This window comes from Eleutherodactylus coqui, chromosome 10, assembly GCF_035609145.1.
Source record: "Eleutherodactylus coqui strain aEleCoq1 chromosome 10, aEleCoq1.hap1, whole genome shotgun sequence".
NCBI classification, from domain to species: Eukaryota; Metazoa; Chordata; class Amphibia; order Anura; family Eleutherodactylidae; genus Eleutherodactylus; species Eleutherodactylus coqui.
In genome coordinates, this window is record NC_089846.1 from 115,386,852 (window position 1) to 115,413,026 (window position 26,175).

General features: G+C 41.7%; 1 protein-coding gene across 3 annotated transcripts in view; it reads left to right on the plus strand.

Annotated features, from left to right (window-relative positions):
* KIAA1210 (KIAA1210 ortholog) overlaps positions 1–24,107 on the plus strand; it is a 115,185-nt gene extending 91,078 nt beyond the window's left edge. For all 3 annotated transcript variants that reach the window (XM_066581764.1, XM_066581763.1, XM_066581765.1), the window contains exons 10-13: positions 15,338–16,816; positions 17,147–17,247; positions 20,199–20,289; positions 22,485–24,107. In XM_066581764.1, the coding sequence (XP_066437861.1) occupies positions 15,338–16,816; positions 17,147–17,247; positions 20,199–20,289; positions 22,485–22,627 (1,814 nt within the window). In that variant the 3' untranslated portion in view covers positions 22,628–24,107. The remainder of the gene's footprint in view (positions 1–15,337; positions 16,817–17,146; positions 17,248–20,198; positions 20,290–22,484) is intronic.
* Positions 24,108–26,175: the final 2,068 nt, after the last annotated feature.

The window sequence follows — 26,175 nt, forward strand, 5'->3', positions numbered from 1 at the left end:
TAGCGTACTCGATGGTGCTCGTTACTCGAACGAGCATCAAGCCGTGTTCGACCCCCACCCCAGTTTTTGGCTCCTCCCCGCTGTGACATGCCTGTTTTGGCTCCTCCCCGCCGCGATGCAGTGCGCGTCATTGGCAAACATTTTGGCAGGCAGGAGAGTGGGGGGGGGGGGGGGGGAGAAAGAGAGAGACATGAACCTAGGGGAAAAAAAAGCTCGGCGCCCGGCGTCCCACATACAAAAATGCTTGAGTCTCCCATTGTAGTCACTGGGGTTCGTTACTCGAGTAGAGCTCTCGAATTTTACGAAAAGCTCGACTGGAATAACGCGGACCCAAGCATTTGGGTGCTCGTTCATTTCTAGTTATAGCCCAATTAAGGGGGAGATGAAAGAATGCAAAGCCACCAAAAGAGTTGATGAACCATCAACTCAAGAGGTACAAACATAGAAAAAATAGACCGTGGCAGCATCAATGGGGAAAAAATTATAATAAATTTTATTGTTCCGTAATCCCACAATAGGCAACATTTCGACCATATAGGTCTTTTTCAAGCCAGATTGGATGTCACGGACCAGCTGTTCTGACATCCAATTTGGCTTGAAAAAGACCTATATGGTCGAAATGTTGCCTATTGTGGGATTACGGACCAATAAAATTTATTATAATTTTTTCAGCATTGACGCTGCCACTGTCTATTTTTTTTACATTCCTACGGTAGTACCCTCACCAACTAGCTCAGGTAAGTGCTGTGAGGACTTCATTGTTTACATTGTTCGATACTGTGTAATAGCGGCTGTGTTGGATATTCCAGCCTTAGGCCTTGTTCACATGAGTGCGGTTTTAGTGCAGTATAGGCACGTGAAAAGATTGCGTCCAATAGAACCAATAGTTTCCTATGGAAACGTTCACATGCAGGAATTTTAGATGCACAAACAGCTTTCACCTAACTAAGATAGAATGTGTGTGCAAAGCTCACATCTAAAGTCCGCGCTGCGTGAAAAGATGGGACCTGGCCTATATTTGGTGCATGATGCACAGGGGGTTTCCATAGACTCCTATGGAAGCTGGATAATATGCACCATGCACCTCCTGATCACATAAGGCTGGGTTCACACACACCGGAATCCTGGCGGAAATCTCGTGGTTTGGCCGCAGCGAAAAACCGCAAGATTTCCACCGGGAGAAGCGCTGCTTCAAAACCCGCGCCACTTAGCCGCAGGTTTTGAAGTGGCCCGGCCGCTTGCTGTTCCGCTGCGGCCAACGCTCCCATAGAGGAGAGCGTGGCCGCAGGGAAGAAGAAAAAAAATAGGAACATGCTGCGGCTGGGGAATCCGCGCCGCAGCGCTGGCTTTGCCGTGGCGGATTCGCCGTCCCGTGTGGACAAGATTTCTGAGAAATCTCGTCCACAAGGCTGGCTAATCCCAGGATTAGCGTCCGCAGGCGGATTTGTCGGGGTGAAATTCCGGCTGGAATTTCCGCGGCAAATCTGCCCCGTGTGAACCCAGCCTAAATGGGCAATTTCACTGCTAATTAAGCTCAAGACTGAATAGCTGTAAATTGCCTGTTCTTGCTAATTTTAGTGCAGTATTGCCGCAATCTTTTCCCATTTTTTTTTGTATTGCACTAAAACCACGCTCTTGTGAAAGAGGCCATAAAGAATAGCAGTAAGGAGAAGGTCTGGAACAATACCCCGAAAGAATAGAGTCTAGAAAGGCGAGGTTTTGTGATTTGTTTGTCTTCCTTTTTTTAAAAAAAATGCTAGCCTTCATAGAATAAAGTTTTTAATCTGTGCAGTCACATCCTGTTAGGAGGACGTATGTACGGGGTAAACCAAGGGAAGAAAATAGGTATAGGTGCGACCTCCTTAAAGACAAGCACACACGTTATTTTTAGCTCCTCTGATTTTATTTCGGACCAGGACACAAATGGGTTTTAGGGCCGTGGCCCCACTTCCTCAGTATGCTGTGAATACACCTATGCCTAAATGCGTATTGCAGTATCAAGGATGGGATGAGGGGAGTGGTTATGGCACATTGTGAGATAATTGCATGAAAATTAAACTAATGTCAAACGAGAAAAATACAAGAGAATGAATATAAAGGACAATTAAGGAATAAAGCAAAAACTAAGAAATACAAAGTTTATTCGGTAAATTAATGAATGATGCATCATGATAACACATCATAAATCGGCGTAGAAATACGTTTATTTGGCTAAAACACATAAAAATAATCCATATGATCTAGCCTAAAAAGTGCATATTCTGTGTTGTTTTGTTTAGCATTGGAATTTGCTAAAATTCCATAAAAATAATGTAAAAAGGAAAAGAAATCTAAACAAATACACATAAAACATCAATTAATTAGTTAATGAAATGAAAATATAATAGAAATGTTGCAAGGCTGTAAGTTGGACAACGGCTGTCAAAACATTGATTCGTTTTTGATTGATAAGGCCGCCTGCACACGGCCAGGTTGGACCTCGCAGCGAGACCCGACCCATGGCCCTGCAGGGACTGGTGCGGGTCTCACCTGCTCCCGCGGCTCCGGGTCTTTGATGTGCCAGCTGCTGTCCAGATGGCTCATGCGCAGAGCAGAGCGGGTGCCGGGAGAGTCATTTCTGTGCCGGCCTCTACGAGACCCGCACAGAAATAGAACATGCCGCGATTTGTTTTCCACGTGTATTTTCTCGTGGACAAATCACGGCCGTCTGCCTAGGATTGAGTTTTGCAATGCAATGCTATGCAGGCAGGCACGGGTGGAAATTCCGCGGGAAGTCCCGCCGCAAAATTTCTGCCCATGTGCAGGGGGCCTAATGATCAAGAACTTGTTATAATGTCTTGGGTGTAAATTAGTGGTGTTTTGACGGTGGATACAGGTTTGAAAGGTAGAATAGGCTTATACAACATAATAGACTCATCAGTGTCAATGAAAAACTTGATACAATAATAAAAATTCTTACAAATATTAAGTCAATATTAAATGGAAATTCTAAAATGGTAATGATGATGCAAGGGATGGGAGAGACGTGTTTAGGAATAGATGGGTGTATAGGAGTATATTAAAATTATATTTTATATATACCATATATATAATTTTTTTTTTCCCCCATGTATAATAATGAAGTGATGTTGATAACTGTGTCGGATTCCTCATGACGGTAATTACATATTGTGGATGTATATTTCTCTAATTAAATATTTTCCCAGGCTTCATTCAAACCCATTGGGACGAGGGTATTAAGTTTATAGATCCAGTACATCTCCCTTTTTTTGATCGCACACTGAATCTCCCTGGGACAGGAATTTGTTTGCTTGCTACCCTTGAAAAAGCATCGGCATTGCCATTCTGTTTCAGTGTTGCGTGTCTTGAGACACTATGGTTTAAAAAGCTATTTGTAATGTTGGATCTACGCTACAATGCCCATGCCACCTTCAATATGTAGGTCAGACAACGAGGAGGATCAAGAAGCATAAATCCAATGCTACAAATAGCTTTTTAAAACCCAGCGTCTCCAGACACACAAGACTGAAACATAATAGCAATTTTGATACTTTTTCAAAAGTAGCAATAGAGCAAATCCAGTCGGAGTCCCAGGGAGATTGTATGCTCAAAAAAAGGAAGATCTACTGGATCTATAAACTTAATACCCTCGTCCCAATGGGTTTGAACGAAGTCTGGGAAAATAATTAATTCGAGAAATATACATCCATAATATGTAATTAATTATCGTAATGAGGAATCCTACGCCATTATCAATCTCACTTCATTATAATACATAGGCTATATAATTTCAATATTTTTACATACTTTTATATATACACAGATATTCCTGTATACGTCTCTCACATGCCTTGCATCATTATTACCATTTTAGCATTTCTATTTAGTATTGATTTTAGCATTTTAAAAAATTATCTTAATTATTCTATCAAGTTTCTATTAACGCTGATCATTCTGTTATGTTGCATAAGCCTTTTATACCTTTCAACCCTGTATCCACCGCCAAACAATCACTAACTTACATATGAGTAGAGATGAGCGAGTATACTCGCTAAGGCTAACTACTCGAGTGACTACTGCCTTAGCCGAGTATCTCCCCGCTCGTCTCTAAAGATTCGGGGGCCGGGGAGCGGCGGGGGAGAGCGGGGAGGAACGGAGGGGAGGGGGGGGGGGGGGGGAGAGGGAGAGAGAGATCTCCCCTCTGTTCCTCCCCGCTCTCCCCCGCCGCTCCCCGCCCGCCACCGCCGGCCCCTGAATCCTTAGAGACGAGCAGGGAGATACTCGGCTAAGGCACTACTCGCTCAAGTAATGTGCCTTAGCGAGTATACTCGCTCATCTCTACATATGAGACATTTTAACAATAGGTTCTATTTTCCATTATCCTACTTGTATTTTTATTATTCATCCATCAAAAATGAATCTCCAAATTCGGCCCCCATCTATTTATGCCCTAAAGTCCTGTTGTGTTTTGGTAGCCTTTGTCCAATGTTCCCAAACATAGATCCACTTACAGCTTTGATACAAAGTTATCTAGATGTGATATAAATGTAACAAACTCTTAATGGCGCAAAAATTAAATTCTTTCCGGATTTTTTGGCAGAGGTCCAGAAAAAACTCGCAACCTTTCAAGAAATAAAAAGACGCCTGCGTACTCTACATATTTCAGTTATACCCTGCCAGATTACTAGGAGAAACACATTTTTTTGATGATCCAAAAGCTGCTGCTAATTGGTTGGATCATAATGAAAATCACCTGTGAAATGAAGCTCGGCCATCCCAGAGACATGCTAACTCGGGCGGTAACTGATGATCTAAGAAATGTAATCAGGATACTACACCTGGGATACCTGGCGGAGCAGTAAAGAACTGCGAATGATTAACGATTATTTTGAAGTTAAACTGTTCTCCACTTCTCGACTTACGGAGGACTGGCACCCAGACCTGTTAGGGCTTGTACAGGTTTATAGGTTCTACTTTAGGGGTTGTTTTTGTTTGTTTTGCTTTCTCTCGTGTATACTAGCCAAATTTGATCAGCTAACCTTCTCAGTGCCCTGGGGATCGCCTGCCTAGGAGGTCGTCTGGAATGTAACTATTTACTCCAATATATATATATATTTTATAAATGGCTGAGAAATATACAGTCATCCTCAGCACATATCGCGCGAGGGGGCGTGGCCTGGCTATAGAGTAGTGAAGTTGCACAAGTCCTCTTCTCCCAACTCTACTAAGGGACATCAAGACAAGCATCAGCAAAGCCAAGGCATTTCTAGCCCAACTAATGGGCAGCCGCACGAAGAAGGCTTCTCTACTCACCCCCTCTCCGGCAAGAACACCAACCTTGTGGGGAATGGAGCACTTCCTCTCCAGTCAGCAGCAATTTTAAGGGAGCAGCAGCCCCTCACAAAGATGGCAGCCAAGCACCCACTGGAATAAACTTTCCCAGAGGGAGACACTAGGGATTCCCTTGCAGCAGAGAGGATGAAGCCTGCGGACACAGCGCAGTCAGCTGAGCAGGGTAATGAGCACTGTGCTCAGCGGCAGCATGAACAAGCTGCAGTCCCACCGGAGGAGATGAGAAGGAGGGGAAGAGAGTACCCAGCACTGTCCAGTGGCTGGAGAGTGCAGAAGGCTGAGGGGCAGATGGGGGAGTGAGATCCCTGGCAGCTGTCTACAGCTCACTAATATGGAGCTACAGGTATCTGGCACCTCTGCACAGGTGTTCTTCTGCACTCAGCAATAAAACTCTCCCAGCCCCACTACTCTCCCAATATCCTCTGCAGGTGGAAAGCAGACGCATAGCACCAACAGTAGTGCACTTCTCTTGATTTCTACAACAGAGCTAAACAGCCCAGCACTATATGAGGCACCTTTAGCCGCGGGTTTTGTAGTGATTTCGCCGTCAGCATTGCGTTACGGCTTTCTCTCCCGCCTCCACCCCCATCTTTTTCTCTCTTTAAATCAGTTCTCTTCTATATTTTCTTCCTTCTTTCTGTTCACTACAACTATAAATGGAAGACTTGAGTCTCCCTTTTAAATCGTATCAATGGGATAGTTCTTCATCCCATTCCCAATTGCCTGTGGATTACTAGCTACTTTCTTCTCTATTACTCTACTTCGTGATAGTGGGGGTAAGCTATCTGCAGGTTATGGCCCGCAGACCTTTACGAATGTATATACTACATGTTATATTCTATATTTGTGTTTTGTTAATATGGTCCTGTGTGACCCTCTTGATGATGAATATTTTATGTGAAAATTCAATAAAAATGGATTAAACATACATAATGCAGCAGTCAATCCTTTGATGCATAACTGTGTGTTGACCGTCACATATTTGTCCAGATTGCTTTCAGATCACTCGCCTATACTGATGGACATAGGGCAGGGGCGTAACTATAGAGGGGGTAGGGCATGCGGTTGCACCCGGGCCCAGGAGCCTTAGGGGGCCCATAAGGCCTCTCTTCTCCATATAGGGAACCCAGTACTATGAGTAAAGCATTATAGTTGGGGGCCCTGTTACAAGTTTTGCATCGGGGCCCAGAAGCTTCAAGTTACACCTCTGACATGGGCATGCAAATAGATGCAGAATTGGACGGCCACTATGGAAGCTGAATACATTCTGGTTAAATGTTACACTGCTCAAACATATTGGGATTAATAGACAAATATTTCATACTGAACTGTGGGACGACAAATGTGTTTACAAGATGGGAAACCATGAAGGCCTATCTTAGAGGCATTCTTATTCAAAATATAACACAAGTCAAACAGAGACGCAGTGTTTTGGGACGGGAATTTCAAAAGCGATTGACACTGAGTCTATATTTGTGGATAATGGCACACCCGAAACACTAACCAATTGGAAAGAGGCTCAGGAAATGCTGACTCAGTAGCCTTAGAAACTGCAAACAACAAAAGTGTTTTTAACCAGTTTAGGACCAGCCACAGTAAATTTACGGCCGCTGGTCCTGGGCTTAGAGCACCGCTGATAGTAAAATTACGGTGGTGCTCTAAGTCTCCTGCCTCTGCAATCAGTCAGAGGGCAGGAACGGGTTATAAGCTGTTAGTGACAGCTGATAACCCGGAGCAGAAGGCAGGAGGGGTTTTTAACCCTTCCTGCCTTCTGCTCCCCCGATATACAGTTCTCAATGAGCACTGTATGGGAAAGTGAAAGTAACATGTACTTTCACTACGGTCATGTGACCTCCTGGGATTCCCTGCTACAGCAGAGCTGGAGGGTCAGACTAGACCCTGGCAGCTCTGCAGGTGACTAATGTCACCACAGGGGTTGCTTTCCCCTGTAACTAGGGCTCCTATGGACGCCCCAGCTACAGTGGGAAAGTGTCAAATAAAGAAAAAAAATATATGTGAATGTCCCTCAGAGGTCTTATATGACGTCATGGTGGACATAGATAGTAAAAAACACAATTACATAAATAAGTAAAACAAAATAACAGAATAAAACAACAATACATACAAAAGAAAGAGAATAACACAAAGCAGACGCCAACAAAAACAGTCGCCATATGCGCCCTGTAAACCAAAACCATACATACTATATATCAAAACGTCCAAAACAAATAGAGGAACCCGTTCCCATACTTTATTTTAGTGTAAATACAAAAATAATTTAAAAAAAATTATAAATGTTAAATGATTTTTTTTTAGCTTTTTACCTCCAATAAAACTTAAAAAATGGAAGAAAGTGTCAATGAAAAAGATATAAAAAAATAGTCCTATATGTCACAGAAAAAAAAAAACGCAGCAAAAATAATTTTGGTAGCTAAAGGAAAAGAAATTGAGCAGTAAAACCGCCACATGGGTAAAATCCCTAAAAAGTGTCTGGTCCTTAAGGTACAAAACAGCTTGGTCCTTAAGGGGTTAAAAAACACTTCTTTTGAAGAGTGGGAGAAAACTGGGCATATGTTGGCTGTTATACCTCAAGTGCAGACAGGCTGCACATACATTACAGATCTGAGAAGTGGTCAGGCCATTGACACAGATACATCTGCAATCAGTGCGAGGGTGTGGGAGGAGGTTTTATTGCCCCGTGTGCCCATCCCAACTAGGCCTACCCCTCTTTTAAGACCTACCAGACAGTTTTTTTACATTATTACTTCTATCTAAAATTTAGGAAATGCCAAAAGAGCGGGAGGAGGGAGATTATTTTTAGGAAGTCGATTTTACTTTTTCTGCATAAGTGAGCAATGGGGCCAGGAATTTATTCAGATGTGCCTTGAAATCCATTGGATGTTCCCTCCATTATAGGCCTAGCCATGTCTCTTTTATAAGTGCATTGGGGCTACAAGGGGGGGGGGGTATTGATGAACACAGAACTAGTGCTATAAAATTTGGGATGTGTCTCCCCAGTTTTCCCTACTTGAAACAAAGCAAACTGTCATGAAAATGACATTTATGAAATAAATGTAATTTTATTTATTCTTCACATGCTAAATGATAAAGACAATCGATCACCTAGAAAGTGCTTATGATTTACCGCACACAGTTTTATAGGTACTTGCAGTTTAGATATGCATACCAGACGGCGGCAAGCTCTAGGGAAATGAAGACTGCAAATTTTATATGGACTGACATTATAGGTATGGCATTTGTGATCTACAGACTGGTGGGTCATCAGCCATTTTTTTGTGTGTGTGTGTGTCAGGCCTAGCTATATCTTCGTCCATTTTGTATGTAGTTAGATAGCACTGGTAGGTTCAGTTGACCCTTCAACCACTTCCTCACACCTTTCTGTTGACATTCTCATTTAAAATAGCCATCGTCTCACCTTTCTCTGGACAAAAGCTGTGATGTGAGTAAATGACTCCCTTCATTCCCCTCCCACCTGCATCTGTTGGTGTAGAATTAGCATAAGTAAACCACATGTGTGTCCATGTGATTGTTAATGAAGTCTATGGAAAGTCATCCACCCATGAGTTGGATTCTGGCAGGCATTGTGGAGTCGAAATTCCAATTATGGAAAAATCCTTTAATAAGGATTATTGGTTGTGTGAAGGTCCTAGCCCGATATAAAATTATATTTTCAGAATCGGGCGGGCCAGCTGAACAAAGCGCACCTAAACACAATGCACATCAACACATTGGGGTCGCGTGGCCCAGAACACTCCCAAATGACATATCTGCTTACCTGGTTATAATTTGCCGGTCATGTTTGATATCATTGAATAGATAAAATCATGACCGGAAATATGACAGGCATATATTTTAGATCGGAAGATCTTCTGTGAAGATATGGCCAAAATGGGAAATTATGGTTTTCCACAGGTCCATATGCATTTACCCCACTCTTCTCTGAATGACCTCAGAGGGGGCGGGGGGAGGGGTGGGAGTGTTTTCTGTGAAAAAAAAATGTTTTCATAAATTCTTTATTTGTAACTTTTCATTTAACAGAGACATTTGAAATTCGGTATCCGTGGAGGGGCACGCATGTCTAGACAATTAGCACTATGAAATCCGAACTTATCAGGTCACAACATTCGAGTAAAATAAGCAGTATATCCATGAATGAATATGAAAACACTATTTGCAAGCATGCCAGTGTTTTTGTTTATAGATATTATTTTAAAAGTAAACTAAATCAGGAATCATGAGGGAAGGGGGGGGGGGGATAGGGGAGGAGAAAAAGTGAATTGAGGTAAAGTGGATAAGGGAAGCCGTTCTGTGGAAATTTTAAAACTAAGTGTCTCAGAGATACGCCTCGGCGCAAGGTTGTTCCCATTTGTTTCAGTGACTCTGCATGAATCAGAACTTTGGGCCAGATATCCCAAATCTGGTATCTTTCTTTTATGTTCTTTCCTGTTATTTTAAAATACTGTTTTTGTATGTATGCCTGCATATGCTTATACTCCTTGTGTAACACCCTTTTTGTATATTCTTTGTATATGTGTGTATGTATACATATATTTGCACTGCTAGTGTTTTTTAGAATAAATCTGCAATTTATTAGTCAAGCCTTGTCCGTTTTTAAAACTTATCATAAACTCCGAAGATAGTGTTCATAATTCAGTCCTGATTCCAGCTTACCTGTGATATAAAAGTTGGTTGTGGCAGCGTGTATGTGAACGACATTGTAGAGTGCTGGAGTGCATTAGGTTGGATCAGGGGGTGATTTGTGCTTTCGGTCTGCATGTGGCAGGACCCTGTGAAAGCTGGTTACAAATCCACCTGTAGTCTGGCGACTGCATGCTCACGATCTTGATAGGGCGATCGCACTTTGTGTGACAAATTGGACGCAACGGTTAGAGCGATCATCTCTCCCCTTCCTTTCAATGACAGCATCCACTACAGCAGGGAAGATATCACAGTTATACAATTATACACAAGGAAATTTAAACTTACAGAATCAATCCTCAATTAAGAATAAGTGGGAGGCTGATGCTGCGATTTTACTTTAATTTTCAGAGTAGCGTTCCTGCCTCCAAAAGCAGTTTTAGCACACCCGATCATTGGTGAGGTGCACTAAATGCAAAAAATAGAACAGACGGCACTCGAAAATCATGCTGCCTGAAAGTGCAGAGTTCGAGGACGTCTGTGAGGCTCCATTGAAATCAATGGTAACGTTATACCACGTTTACAATGACGTTCAAAATGCCGTGGTAATTGCGGAAAAAATACATCTGTGTCAGAGTGACCTGAGTCACAAGAGAGAGCAAAGTAGTAACCCATGTAATAATCAGAAGGCATGTATCTAAATGTATCTGGCTGACTGTTTATAATCTTTGCTATTGTATTTCTACATTATATTGTGATATAAAGTTGTTGTACATGTATGGGGGGGTAAAGTACAGTATTCACAGAAGTGTGGATTGAGCTCATTCAAAGTACAGTACAACTGACTGTTCACAAAGATACAAAGTTAAAGGGGTTGTCCCGCGCCGAAACGTTTTTTTGTTTTTTTTTCAACCCCCCCCCCCCCCCCCCCGTTCGGCGTGAGACAACCCCGATGCAGGGGTTAAAAAAGAACACCGCACAGCGCTTACCTGAATCCCCACACTCCGGTGACTTCTTACTTACTTGCTGAAGATGGCCGTCGGGATCTTCTCCCTCGGTGGACCGCAGGGCTTCTGTGCGGTCCATTGCCGATTCCTGCCTCCTGATTGGCTGGAATCGGCACGTGACGGGGCGGAGCTACACGGAGCCCCATTGAAAAAGGAGAAGACCCGGACTGCGCAAGCGCGTCTAATTTGGCCATTAGACGCTGAAAATTAGACGGGCACCATGGAGACGAGGACGCTAGCAACGGAACAGGTAAGTGAATAACTTTTGATAACTTCTGTATGGCTCATAATTAATGAACAATGTACATTACAAAGTGCATTAATATGGCCATACAGAAGTGTATAGACCCACTTTGTTTCGCGGGACAACCCCTTTAAAGAGAAAAATACAGATCAGGACTGCAAAGTTTGTCATTTATAGTTCCATCTGAAAAGATGGAAAATTACATGGACTACTTTACCTGCTGTTTACTTAGGATGATGGATGATCTATACATTGGAAACACTAGAGACTCAATGTTGTTTGGGAATTTTTGAGACATTTTTTGTTAAAGGGGTTTTGTCATAAAAAAAATTATCTAAACTTACCTATCCCTTCCCTGTCTGTCTCCTTATCACATCTTCTCCTGGTTGAGCTTCTCCAGTGCCCCAGGTCAGCTCACTGCAGGCTGGGCCCAGCTTGTTATGAAGGCTGCTCATCACAAACTCCTTCCTGCTGGGTCAGCGAAGGTCGCATCCCTGTGCTGTAGCTTCACTGCCTAGGAAGGAATTGTAATCTATTTCAGAGACAGCTCGCATGAGCAATCTCTGAGGAAGATAGGCAGTCCTCCTGCTGGCCTGTGGCAGACTGCAAACCTAATGTAACCTCACAGGAAGGAGCAGAATCAGGCAGCTGGAGGTGAAGTGAAACCCCAGACTGCAGGAGACAGGAAAAGATAAGGGAGGTGAAGATCTGGTAAGTAGACTGATGGGGGAGGAATAGATAAGTAGAGCAGTTTTCTTTTTTAGTGACAGAACCTCTTTAAATAAGAAAAGTGCTGAACATCTAAATGAAAAATATTTATTACAGAAAAAGTGTAACAAACTTTATTAAGAACGCTCTCCCCTATAGATCAGCACTACATAGGAGTGCTGTGAACTGCTCAGAGCGCCCTGTCTGCTCTTCCCTGCATATCCGCATCGGGAACAGCGCTGTCAGATCACTCTCTCCAGCGCACAAGCCTGCCATTTCTAGCGTTTTAAATGTTAAACTTGAAGAGGGAAAGCTCTCTGATATTTCAGCCGTGTCCAACTCAAATTAAAATGGTCCAATAGCATGAATTCAACGGACGCTGCATCTGCCATACCAACTCAGGGTGCTGCGCTATGGTCAGCACTTTCTTCTTCCTGCTTTCAGGCCCATTTACATGTATTGATTATCGCTCAAAATTCGTTCAAACGATCAGATTTGAGCAATAATCGTTCAGTGTGAAGCAATAAAATCAGCGGCTGTTCAAGCTGAATTTTCAACTTGCTTAAAAAAACCTCGTTCGCTCGCTGGCTTGTCGTTCCGTGAGAATGCTTCAAGCTCAGCACATCCCATAGGAGGGGAAGCGCTAAGTGAGAAGCCAACAAGAAGTCAGCTAGTCTTTCAGTTTGAATGCTCTACACGAGCGCTGATGACCTTCGCGGTGACGTCAGCACTCCTGCAGTCGTCCAAATGACTGTCGACCCGTGTAAAAGGGCCTCAATTTGTTGTCACAGCAGCCTTGGGAATTGGCTCACCTGTTGATCATCAATAGAAACATTATTTTAGAAGTCCCTATACACCCCTTTAAATGTTCATGCATAAGCCCAAATTTGTCAGTGTTTTTGTGTCTATTCTTGGGCAGAGTTTACTCCAAAATAGTGTCTCATCTGCTGCAGGACACATAAATATTAACCATTTGTGTTCTACACGTCCACATTGTTAATTGGAATTAAAGTGGGCATGGCTTGCTGCTTAGGCCAGGATTTAGACACATTTATGAATTAGGATTTTGTGACATGTCGCCATATTTTTGCACAATCTCTCATTCCAGTAAATTGGTGGCAAAAAAATTGAGGAAGCTAAACATAGCTAATGCAAAGAATGGCAACATTGTCTCCAGCAAATCTGACATAAAAATACCACACACAATAAATTTCCCCCATATTTAACAGGAATTGTTTAGTTTTTAATTTCGCTTTTGTTAACATTTGAGGGGTGGAAGCAGAGGCGTAACTTGAAGCTCCTGGGCCCCAATGCAAAACCTGTAGCAGGGCCCCCAACTATAATGCTTTATTCATAGTACTGGGCTCCCTATATGGAGAAGAGAGGCCTTATGGGCCCCCCAAGGCTCCTGGGCCTGGGTGCAACCGCATCCCCTGCATCCCCTATAGTTACGCCCCTGGGTGGAAGGGTTTGTGTTTCCAGTAATGTTGCCTAATTAAAACAGTCATCAAATTTCCAGAGTCTCGAGTGTTTATTTCTGCTATAATTTAGTCTTCTCTTTTTTGCAACCTTTTTTGGGTGGCTTTTGTGTGTGTGTGTGTGTGTGTGTGTATGTGTATATATATGTGTGTGTGTGTGTGTGTGTGTGTGTGTGTGTGTGTGTGTGTATAATATATATAATATATATAAAGGAAATTCACTTTTTGCTGTGGTCTTTAGAGAAGTCAGTGGGAAAATGCATGGAAAAATGCCATATGCTAAGTTTTGATAATGCTGTGGACTCAAAAAACCCACAGAAATTGGGGGAAAATAAAATTTACTGTGCCTAGTACATTTCATGACTCTGTTGACCAACCGCTAACAACTGTTTTAATTGTGTTTTGTGGGGTAGTAGGTAGTCACTGCAATTGACCTGTCTCTTAAAAGGGAACTTGCCACCTGCCTTAAGTGCCATAAACTAACTTATGGTTGGGTGACAGAGAGCCAGGTAGCAGGTTCCCTTTTAAGGTTTTCCCATTTAGAGTTTTATATAGAACACTAGCTTACCAGTTGCGCGTTGCTGCGAAGACAGACATACATACATTCGTTTTTATATATCTAGATAACAACCAATCGCAGCGCAGCTTTCATGTTACCTCACCGGTATAAGAAATAGCAACCAATCACAGCACAGCTTTCATGTTATCTCAGCATTCTCAATATCCAGCAATTGTCTTGCGAAACGTTCGGCGGATGCATCATTTTCTGGTTGAACACTCATCCTGTTGCTCGTAATGCCTTTTGCTTTCGTGTTTGAGATGGAAATCAAACGATCTTTGTCTGGGGGGCATAACTGTTGACGATGCTCGCACGTGCGCCACCTATCGTAGGATAGTTGTACTATGCCAGTAATCTTCCCAGGAGTGTACTTAACAACTTCCCAAAGTCTCATGATGATTGGATGAATGGTGTAGTAATGCATAAAGGACAGACAGACATTCATTTTTATATATAGATGACATCAGGAAGCAAGAGAATTAGATTCCGTATGTAAAATTTGGACGCTAATTCTTTGGCGCTTAGAATTGAAAAATGGAATTGGGACCCATTAACTTTTCCTATTTATGACATAATTAATGCTCGTGCCAAATTTCAAGTTTCTATGACATTGGGAAGTGAGGGAAATAGATTCCGTACGTAAAATTTGGATGCTAATTCTTTGGTGCTTAGAAATAAATAATCGAGTTGGGACCCATTAACTTTTTCTATTTATGACATTATCAATGCTCGTGCTAAATTTCAAGTTTCTATGACATTGGGAAGTGAGGGAAATAGATTCCGTACGTAAAATTTGGATGCTAATTCTTTGGCGCTTAGAATTGAATAATCGGGTTGGGACTCATTAAATTTTCCTATTTATGATATAATCAACGCCCGTGCCAAATTACATTGGGAAGTGAGAGAATTAGATTCCGTACGTAAAATTTGGACGCTAATTCTTTTGCGCTTAGAATTGAAAAATGGAGTTTGGACCCATTAGTTTTCCTATTTATGACAATCAATACTCGTGCCAAATTTCATGTTTTTACGACATTGGGAAGTGAGAGAATTAGTGGCAATGATGGAAATCGAATGATCTACGTGGGGGGCGTAACTGTCGACGACGCTCGCACGCGCGCCATTTATCATAGGATAGTTGTACTATGCCTATAATCTTCCCAGGAGTGTACTCTACAACTTCCCAAAGTTTCATGGCGATCGGATGAATGGTGTAGTAGCGCATAAAGGACAAACAGACACGCATACAGACAGACACGCATACATTCAATTTTATATATATAGATGATCCAAAACTTGGCTAACCTTTTCCTAATTTTCTTTGTTTTAGATGTCCTGCACAAACCAAAGGAAGATAAGATTTTGTCTGTCTGTGAACCACAAATCGATGTATTCGACTTGAATTCCAAAAATTCCAATACACCTTTGCTTTTGGAATCCTCTCTGCTTGAAAACCAGATGTCATTTCAGAATGAAGCTGTATGCAGTGAATCTGATGTGGATTTCCATGAAAATTTGGTATCCAAAGGAGATCAGATGGACACAGCTGAGGAGGACTCGGAAAAGGTTGAAATTACTACATCACCACAAACCTGTGGTTTTCCATCTAATCAGGAAAATATTACAATTATGTTTAAACTTTCCAAAATTGATAGTGTTGAACCTCCTGAAAGTGAGACTGTTCTAATAGAAGATGCTAATAAAAGCAAGAGCCAAGACCTGGTTTGTGGTCCATTAGGAAATGACAAGCCAAATCTGGAAGAAACAGAAGTAACTTCAGTGGATGAAATCGAAGATGGAGAAGACAATGACATCTTAGCAGATATACAAAATGATGTATTAAATGAGACCGAAAGTGACTTAGTTGCAAGTGAGGGCTTACAAAGCAGCATGTTAATAGAGCCGGCCACTGTCATGATAAAAGATGATGACGTTCAAGAGGTTGAGGTTGTTCCTGAAAATGTTAGCTTATATGAAAGTAGTAATGAAGAACATCTGGATACAGTAGAGCTAATAGGAAACACAGACGTCATTCAAGTAGTGTCCGATCAACTGATTGCAAATGATGAGGGTGCGAATGAGCTCTCTGTTTCTGAACGATTTACAGACACCTTGGATCAGAGTATTACTGAGGGTAATGATAAGCAAACTGATGTTGATAATATAACTGATGGCAAGGTACCGGCTGTAGTAAGAAATGCTAAGGACTCTAGCTACACAAATGTGACCACCAGTTCCCATCATTTTGGTATTCTTGCAAATAGTGAAACCTCCACAGAAATGGGCAAAGAAATTAAAGCGGCAGTGTCAAATCCTGATGGCATCGTCAAAGGATCTAACAAACCTGTAAAGTTTACTGTAGCCCCAGCATGGCAAAGAGTGCTGTCCAGTGGAACGAATGTCAAAGACAGTCCCTTCATCAAGAATGAGGTAGATAGTTTTGTTAGGTCTGAATCTTTCGATGGTACAGATGAGTCTGTAGTAAAAAGTAGTAGTAAGAAGAATAATGGTGTCCAAGAAAACAAAGAAGAATCTTGTGGTCATTTTGGTGTCAGACTACGGCGGACTTCATCTTCCATAAAATATAGTGAAGAACATCAAGAAGAGTCTTCCAGACAAGGCTTATCTCCTGTGGATGCCTCAACTTCTCTTCCAGGGAGAAACCTGCAAACTCCTAAAAGGACACAGGTTAACATAGACTGCGTAAAAGCATCAAAAATGTGTTCCGCTAATGAGGAAAAACCTACTCAAGAAATTAAAAGTCAACCGAAACTAAGAGCAGAAGAACATTCGGCACAAGAAAGCTCAGGTAACTTTTTGTAAATGGTCTTATCTATTTTATTTATTATTCACGTGTAACATACATAGTAACATAGAATGTTAGGAGCAAGAAAGACCTATGTCCATCCAGTTCAGCCAATGTTGATCCAGAGCAAGGCAAAGAAAAACCCAATGAAGTCGAAGCCAATTTTCCCCATTTATGGTCAGAAATTCCTTCCTGACTCCAATCTGGCAATCCGAATAATCCCTGTATATAAAATGTGTTAAGTGTTTCCATGTGAAAACAGACAAATATATATACACCGCTCTCTACAGCTAGCATAACAATTTGTCTGATTTTTATCATTTTTCTTTTCAGAACCTGCATGGATTACGATGGCAAAATTGAAACAAAAAGGGTTTCAGGGGCATCCACTGTCGAAAGAGCAGAGTAGCACAACTGAAAATGAGAAAGTTGAGGTATTGAACACTATGGGTACTGTAATAACGCAATGTCATTGAACTATTTGGGTGTCATCCTCTGCAGAATCCATTGTATATTGCAACCTGTCTGAAGGGCAAAAATAATAGAGTTAGGCTACTTGCACACACATGACATTTCCATCCAGTTTTCAGTCCGAAAAATTGGAAATCGAACCCAATCCTTTGAATGTGTTTATGCACATGGGCTTCTTTTTACTTGGACGAATATTCCAAGTAAAGAAAATCCCTATTCTTGTCTGATTTTTGAAAAAGAATGTAAATTAGCTGTGTCCCACACATCAGACAGCGCATGAACGGGTGTCCGTGTACTGTCCGATGTGAGTCGCGCCTCAGAATCTCGAAGGCCACTTTTTACGCGTCCATGTGCGTATAGCCTTACTGTGATTTATTATGAATCAGAATTGCCATTCATATCTTTAAAATGCTAAATCACCTATACGGCTTCATCTACTTCTGATTAGGTGTAAAATGTGCCCTAAAAGAGACATACTTGCCTGTGTCCCTGATAGTTTCCTCGCCGTGACCTCATCAGGGGTGACATCATCAAGGCAATAATGTTGACCTCTGTTTAAATACCACCTTCCTGATCACTTAAGAGAGATGTCTTTCCTTAGCTTGTCTCTATACCCAACATACCATCAGCTGTAAATGCATAAAAGAAGAAAAAAATAATAATAAACATCCAACGTATGCATTGAACCCTTCCCAACTACAAAACATAAATTTACGTCATGCGGTCGCAGAAGGTATATGAAGTGGACTCGGTAGCAGAGTTCATTCCATACCTGACAGGTGTCGCCTCCTTTCAACAGGTGTCAGCAATAGAGATGAGCGAGCACGCTCGGTAAAGGCAGTTACTCGAGCGAGCATCACTCTTCTCGAGTAACTGAATACTCGTCCGAGCAAATGCAGGGGGTGAGAGAGAGATCTCTCTCACCCCCCCCCCCACCCACCGCGCCCACGCATTTGCTCGAATGAATATGCAGTTACTCGAAAAGAGTGATGCTCGCTCGAGTAACTGCCTTTACTGAGCGTGCTCGCTCTTCTTAGTCAGCAATCATTGACCATGGTGTCTACGCAGCTAGCCACAGTGGCGAAAAGGCCCATTCCAGTGCCCGATCAGCCTCTGCCACAATTGCAGGGTGCCAATAGTTTGGAGTGGCATCCTGGGACCTAGTGAAAGCTCTCAGAGCTGCCATGCTTAGATGTCTGTTAAGAGCATTATACACAGTGTTGTAGTAATAATAATATAAATTCTTAATTTGTCAATTTCACCCCACTTAAAAATCAAGTTTTTCAGTACACTATACATTAAATGGCACTATTACCAACTCGTCGTACCGAAAATAATAAGAAAATGGAAAACCCTTGGCCTTCAAAAAGGGGTTAACCCTTTCCAATCCACTGTCTGACCTCTGAAGACATTATGATTTAAGATTGTACAGCTTCGATGTTGGAAGACATCCGTTGGGGTTCTCTTACTGTATATTGTCAGCCTCTCTGCTGTCGGAGCCTATCCAATGTGTCACCTCATGCAGTACTGGCTTTAGCCAGCAGATAATTCCATTATATAATGTCAGAAAAAGAGTAAGCCCCCTAGGAAAGCCAGGATACAAATTGGATTGGAAAGGGTTAATGGTCACAGTACATCAGCCATCAGTTACCCATCGGCTTCCATGCTTAAAAAAAAAAATTAAAAAGTATGTGTTCTATTTTTTTCCCGAATGCTGTGATTAGATGCCTGCGATAGATGTCATCTGTCACCCATATGAAAAATGGATAATTTCTTTTTTTGTTCCTTTTAGACAAATGTTCTTATAAAGCTTTTATTTTAATACAGAGGAAAATTTTACAATTAACTGTAGTGCAAGGAAATGCATAAAGTTAGAACTCCGTTACAATGTAATATGCAAGAATAATTATAGCATTTGCTCAAGGGAACAGGAGAGTAGGGAACTGTAAGGGTACACAGAGTAATGCATGGGAACACTTGAAACGTTCCTTCTAGGTTATGAGTGCATACCACTTATATATGGGAAAGAAATGAGGCCAGTTGGTCGAAAGCTATGAAAAACATGGGGTGGAGGGGGACGAAGAGTGGAGATGGCAAGGTTGAGGTTTATGTCTTTCTGTATAATAGAATAGTGAAATTAGTGTAGAGTATATCATAATTTTGGTTACGAATGGGAATTGCATTAACTAAGAAGACCAGGCGCGAGTATATTTTTCCATTTGAACATTCTTGTAAGGCAAGCATTTCTTTACGAAGACAGTTGTGAAGCACTGCTTAACTTATTTCTATTATGAAGGAATTACTGGATGGCATGACATTATATTGACTTGGTATCATGGAAAGATGTACAACTTAAAACAATTTGAGAAAAGTTAAAAGTGGACACGGCTGTATTGAGTTGGTACCATTTTCTGTGGTCACCGCCTGCCATGCCCCTACCTATGGTGATACCACCCATTCTGGGGCCAGGACTTACAGGAGACATGAGCAGCTGTTAGTCTAGTACTTCAGTTTATGGCTTTGGAAACCCTTGCAAGTCATCACTCGCTAGACCCTGACTTATGAAGTCATCGACTATGATATAACCACTGTGAAAGTAGAGACGTCAGGAAGGGTCACTGATGGTGCCTATTATGATGTCCCCACAAGTCATACATATGGCAGAGTATTTACTATATTCACACAAGAAAACTGGTGTAAATGCATTGATCTGCTCCAAAGGTTTTACAGGTCTGATCCCACCGAGTGCTCACTGCTTACTCCATCTCTGGTATCACAGTTTGATTATTACGGTACAAACATCTTTAGATTTGTCTATCCTAACATTTATATTTTACAATATCCTATAATTCTATTCTATTATTACTTCCTCGCTTCTAATATTAAGTTATCACAACTTTGTGGTCCTTTCCAGGAAATAGAATGTATCCAGAAAAAAAATATCGTTGCCTTTCCACAAAAAGTAGAAGAAAAGCAATCTGAGCAAGCAGCTGCGGACATTCCAGGTACTGCATTAAATTTACCATATAGTGTTTTTTTTTTGTTTAGAACTAAATACTCAAGTAGCACTAAATATTAAAAACCTATTAAAGGTTTAAAATAATAATACAAACCTGATAAAAGAATATTTAGCATAAAGAATTTCCATAAAGAAATCTAATTTCAATCTTGTGTCAAATTCATTAGTTGTATCTAGAGATGAGCGAGTATACTCGCTAAGGCACATTACTCGAGCGAGTAGTGCCTTAGCCGAGTATCTCCCCGCTCGTCTCTAAAGATTCGAGGGCCGGCGCGGGTGACAGGTGAGGAGCGGGGGGGAGTGGGCGGGAGAGAGGGAGAGAGAGATCTCCCCTCCGTTCCTCCTCGCTCTCCCCGCCCCCCCGCCGGCCACCGAATCTTCGATCGAGTAATGTGCCTTAGTGAGTATACTCGTTTATCTCTAGTTGTAGCCATTACTTTTACCTGAGTAGGGTTAGTTGGACACGCCAATTTACCATTCATAGTATATAGAGATGAGCGAGCATACTGGCTAAGGCAAACTACTCGAGTGAGTAGTGCCTTATTCGAGTACCTGCCCGCTCGTCTCTAAAGATTCGGCTGCCGGCAGGGGGCAGGGAGCAGTGGGGGAGAGCGGGAGGAACGGAGGGGAGATCTCTCTCTCACTCTCTCCCCCCCCCCCCCCGCTCACTCCCGCAACTCATCGCTCACCCGCGCCGGCAGCCGAATCTTTAGAGACAAGCGGGCAGGTACTCGAATGAGGCACTACTCGCTCGAGTAGTTTGCTTAGCGAGTATGCTCGCTCATCTCTAATAGTATATCATTACATATCAGATATGTAATCTTTTTATAGAAATATTTTTTAAATTTTTTTTGCTTTGGGACTTTTCTTTACTGCCTTTTTTCCTCAACACAATAAAAGAAGCATTATACCCCCAGCTTCGTCAGTAGGCAACTCCTCATGAAGTTAGGCGAAACGTGCATTGGGGTGCGAGGATCTGGGTTAATACACAGTATACTTGAACCCATAACTATATGTAAACAATCGAACATTTAACGACTTATTGTACCCTGAGTGCTTGAGGTGAAAGTTGATCAGTGGATATATAGCAATAGCATGGACTTATGCACTTCATAGGGATTATATGTGATCTTATATTTGTTACATGTTCTTAGGACAAGTATTGCGTACTTTCCTGTATCTCCTGTATATGGTATGATTTATTGCCTTACAGTTTTTATAGTATTTAATAAAGTTTGAGTTTTTAATACTCCTTTTATTGTGTTGGTATTATATCTGTTTTGAACATGCTCATGCCTTTTAGAAATGCAAATCCATAAAGTACGAAGCTTATAACAAGAGCTGCCTTGATAATTTCTGAAAGCTCTACAATCTGCAGAACAAGTGGGCAGCTGTGGTCCCTTCACTGTAGTACCTGACACAATGACATCCATTCATGGAGGTTATGACTGTCTGGTAGTTCATCGACCCGTTTAAGTGAGCAGGACTGAACTGCAGTACTGCAAAGCTACATGAATATGCTCATCACTGGGTCTGGTATTGCAGTGAAGGTTTGCATCACCTTAGTAAATACTACTGCCCATTCATTCTGCTGATCGGTAGGCGATCGAATGTTGATCATCTATCCAGAACCATAGCGGAAAAAAAGAGGACGGTCCAGTTGTTCCTCTTTTTCCTCCATGGTTTTCCTGTGTATGGCCCATGTCGTTTCCTTGAAGTGAGGATCAGTCTGGTGGACTAGCTTTTTGTTTTCCCTTTGTTTCAATAATCCTGAAAAACCCTTCAAAATATACAAGACCATAATGTTTTGTTGTTTGTTTGGCATAGTGTTTTTTTTAGGATAATTAAAATATGAAACCTTTTAACCCTTTGCAATCCAATTTTGGATTCAGACTTTCCTAGGGAGCTTTCTCTTTCTGCCATTATACAATGGCACCATCTGCTGGCTAGAGCCAGTACTGCAGTATGGGACATACTTGAGAGGCCCCCGACAACAGATCGGCCAGTAATATGCAGTAAAAATAACGTGCCAGACGTCTTCCGACATCGAAGCTGTACACCCTTCAATCAGAATGTCTGAAGACGTCAGACAGTGGATTGCAAAGGGTTAATTTAAAAAATGATATATATTTTTATTATATATATATCTCATTTGCATATCAAACTCTTGTTTCCTTACAGCTGCATTGGAGGAGGCGCGATCAGATTCTGAGAAGAGTACTCACTCTACTCCACCACAAAACCCAGATGAACCGCCATGGTTTTCACTTGCCAAGAAGAAGGCGAAAGCATGGAGCGAGATGCCCCAGATTGTGCAGCAGTAATAAATATGTCTCATGTCTACATTTTTTTAATGTCTTTGTTTATTAACTGTGAGCAAATGTCACCAATGATCATATGCTGTTCCCTATGTATTCTCGTCCTTTGCCTTCCAGTATTTATCTTCTAAATGTCTTAATGGAAACTCAGATTTTTTTTTTACTTCAAAAGGGCTTTGTGGAAGATATATTTTCATACTAGGAAAATGCACAATGAAAAAAAATGTTCTAGAATGTACGATGATTTTTCTTTGCCTTCAATGTAATATTTTCTAGAATTTGGGAATGAAAACAATGTGCACAATTTTGTGGGTTACGTCCTCTTATGACATCTTTGTGTAGATACGTTTATCAGGTGCGGTGCGAGCTCTCAATACTTTCACCGCCGTGTACCATTGTAGGATCTAGAAATGCTTTGTTAAAGGCCGTGCTCACAAATAATAATTTCTAGAATGAGGGTTATGGGGAATTGGTCAACTGCATTATATTTGTTTTTGGCAGTGCAGAGGCAGCGGAGGTGGCGAGGTCATTCGTCAGGGACACTGGACAGTTTACTGCATTTAAAACTCATTTTACGTTTTTGGTAAAATCTTAAAAAGAGTCTCCAACTGAAATAATTTTCTAATAGGTCATATTGATAAGTCAGAAGTTAGAACTGCTAGGGGAGTCTTGTTTAAACGCTCTGCAAGACCTTGATCTTTTTCTCTGGAAACCATATAATGTTTTAGATATGTTGAAAGAGAAAAATACATGAACTGCGGTGCACTGAACAGAAGATACGACCACAGGAGTAGAGGAAACGCATTTCGGTGTGGTACTAGTGCCTTCATCTCGCCTGGGATAAAGGCCAGATGAAGGCACTGAAACGCGTTGCTTCAACACGTGGTCCTGTGTCTTCTGTCCAGTCCACCGTGATTCCTGTGTGTTTTCTCCTTTTTTCTTACGGAGGCTTTGCCATTCTGCTGGGAAGGTTGCTGCTCTAAGGACCAGTTTTATCTGCTTCTAGTACCATCACCTTGGGTATTAATATTCCTATCCTCGGTATCCGTTGTATCATGCAGTTTTACACTATGGAGCACTTTGTCTCATGTTTTAGATAGACCAACATAAAGGTTGACATCCGCAAAAGACAATTTTCGGCGGCCACTGGGCTTGGAGGGTTGACGGTGATTTGGATAGCCATCAGGCTGATGTTGGAGTAGCGTAGCCTGTTGTGCCTCTGTCACCAAGGGCTCTCCTACATCTGGACTCCTCCCTGAGCACTATTCATTTAATTGATTTTCTGCAGAGTAACACCATACCTTCACTATGTCTCGCGAGTTGCCATGAGCTCAATCCTTCATGGATAATGTCAATTTCTGACATATCAGTTTGACATGTAGGAAGATAGTTCCCAGTACCATTCAATGAACCAGTATTGATATTGTGTTAATAAATAGAGATGAGTGAACCTACTCAGTTCGGGTGTTTTTGAACTCGAGCACCGCTTTTTACAAGTAACTGACTACTCAGACGAAAAGATTCGGGGGCCGCCGGGGGGCGGCGTGGTGGAGCGGGGGGTAGCAGTGGGAAACAGGGTGGAGCGCTCTCCCCCACCCCCTCCCCTCTGCAAACCCCCCGCTCACCCCCGGCGCCCCCTGAATCTTTTCATCCGAGTAGTCAGTTACTCAGAAAAAGCGGTACCCGAGTTCAAAAACACCCGAACCGAGTAGATTCGCTCATCTCTATTAATAAATAATATCAGTATGCCAAAATCGTAAGGCCTTAATTGGTTAGACCACAAAAGTATGCTGTGTAAACAAAATGATGTTTAGAAGAACTTTTTTTGTAATAGGCAAGAATATACATAAATTACTTGGGCCGAACCATTTGTTTATTGTAGTGTGAAGTGCCACAGATTACAGATTTATTATTGGGCTTTGTTCACAATGGTGGAAAGGCTTTTGCTTAAGGCAAATTTAGTTTTGGTGGATGAACTAAAAATCTAACTAATCCGTTTGCCTTTAATTGGATTCAGTAGATTTCATTTTTTATTTTCTTCTTACTGGGTAAAATCTATAGTGGACTGTGGTATTCTACCAATCAAAAGCATTGGAGTCCTGATGATAAGATGTAACGGATGGCACAAAAAATTCTATCGAAGTCAATTTGAATGTTAAAGAGAACATTTTTCTATAGTGTTTTTTTTTTATGTTTTGTGCTTTTTTTTTTTGTCTTAATTTTTTTTTATTCAGTTTTTATGAAGTTGGATAATTTAATGAAAAAATTAGAGAAAAAAGTGCCAGTGTAAGCAAGGCTTTCGATTTACGTTTGCAGATCACCTAAATGAGGGATGCTTGAGTAAATTGATTCAATGATTTTTTTTAGCCAATATGGCCAATAATTTTCTTATAAAATTGGTCAGCCACCTTGACTTAATGGTTTTAATTTCTTGATTTGTTAAAAGTAAATAAAAGCTGTTACAAAATAAAGTCTTTTATTATGTTCAAATAGAAAATTGTGGAAAAAGAGAGGAGTACGTTTTGTTTTTTGGATACATTACATTCATGACAAACTCTCACATAGTTAGTTGAACCCTACAACGAGTTTGATGCATTTCACTAAAGTATTCATAGAATCCTTATGAAATGTTTGCAGTCATAATAAGAATCACATTATATTTCTGAGGCTGGATTCAGACGAACGTATATCGGCTCGGTTTTCACGCCCAGCCGATATATGTAGTCTCTCTCTGCAGGGGGGGAGGCTGGAAGAGCCAGGAGCAGTGCTCTGAGCTGCCGCCCCCTCTCTGCCTCCTCTCCGCCCCTCTGCACTATTTTCAATGGGGAGAGGTGAGACAGGGCGGGGCTAATTCACAGAACTTAGCCCCGCCCCATCCTGCCTCCTTTCATTGCAAATAGTGCAGAGGGGCAGAGAGGGGGTGGAGAGGAGGCAGAGAGGGTGCGGGAGCTCAGTTCCTGCTCCTGGCTCTTCCATCCCCCCCGCCTTGCAGATAAGGACACTGTATATCGGCTCGGCGTGAAAACCAAGCCGATATACGGTCGTCTGAATCCAGCTTGAACTTGTGCTGAGTATTATAATTGTTGTAGCGTTATATTGGATGTTGAAACTGTATTCTTCATCCTTTCTTAAAGTGGAAGTTCACCAATTAAACTGTGAGCATAAAGTGTTTTATAATCTCTTACGGTAAGTCCTTTCAATCGGGCAGACCAATTGCCTGTACGAGCTCCGATTAACAAGGCTATCGGTGCTTAAAGGACATACACATAGGATGAGGATCACACCAATGAATGGCCACTTGAGCAGTCATTGGGTTCGTTCATGCGGCCATTCGTTTTCATGTTCCCTGTTGACCCAAAGATGTCCTGCTTACAAATGGGTATTTTTTTATGCCTGCATAAAAGATCCAGTCAGCCAACAAATGAGAATTTGCTCATTTGTCGGCTGATCGTGGACATGTTTACACTAGGCAGTGATCATGAATGAGCATTCAAACAATCACTGACCCATGTAGAAGGGCCTTATAGTCCTCTGAAAGCACCTTAAATGGACCT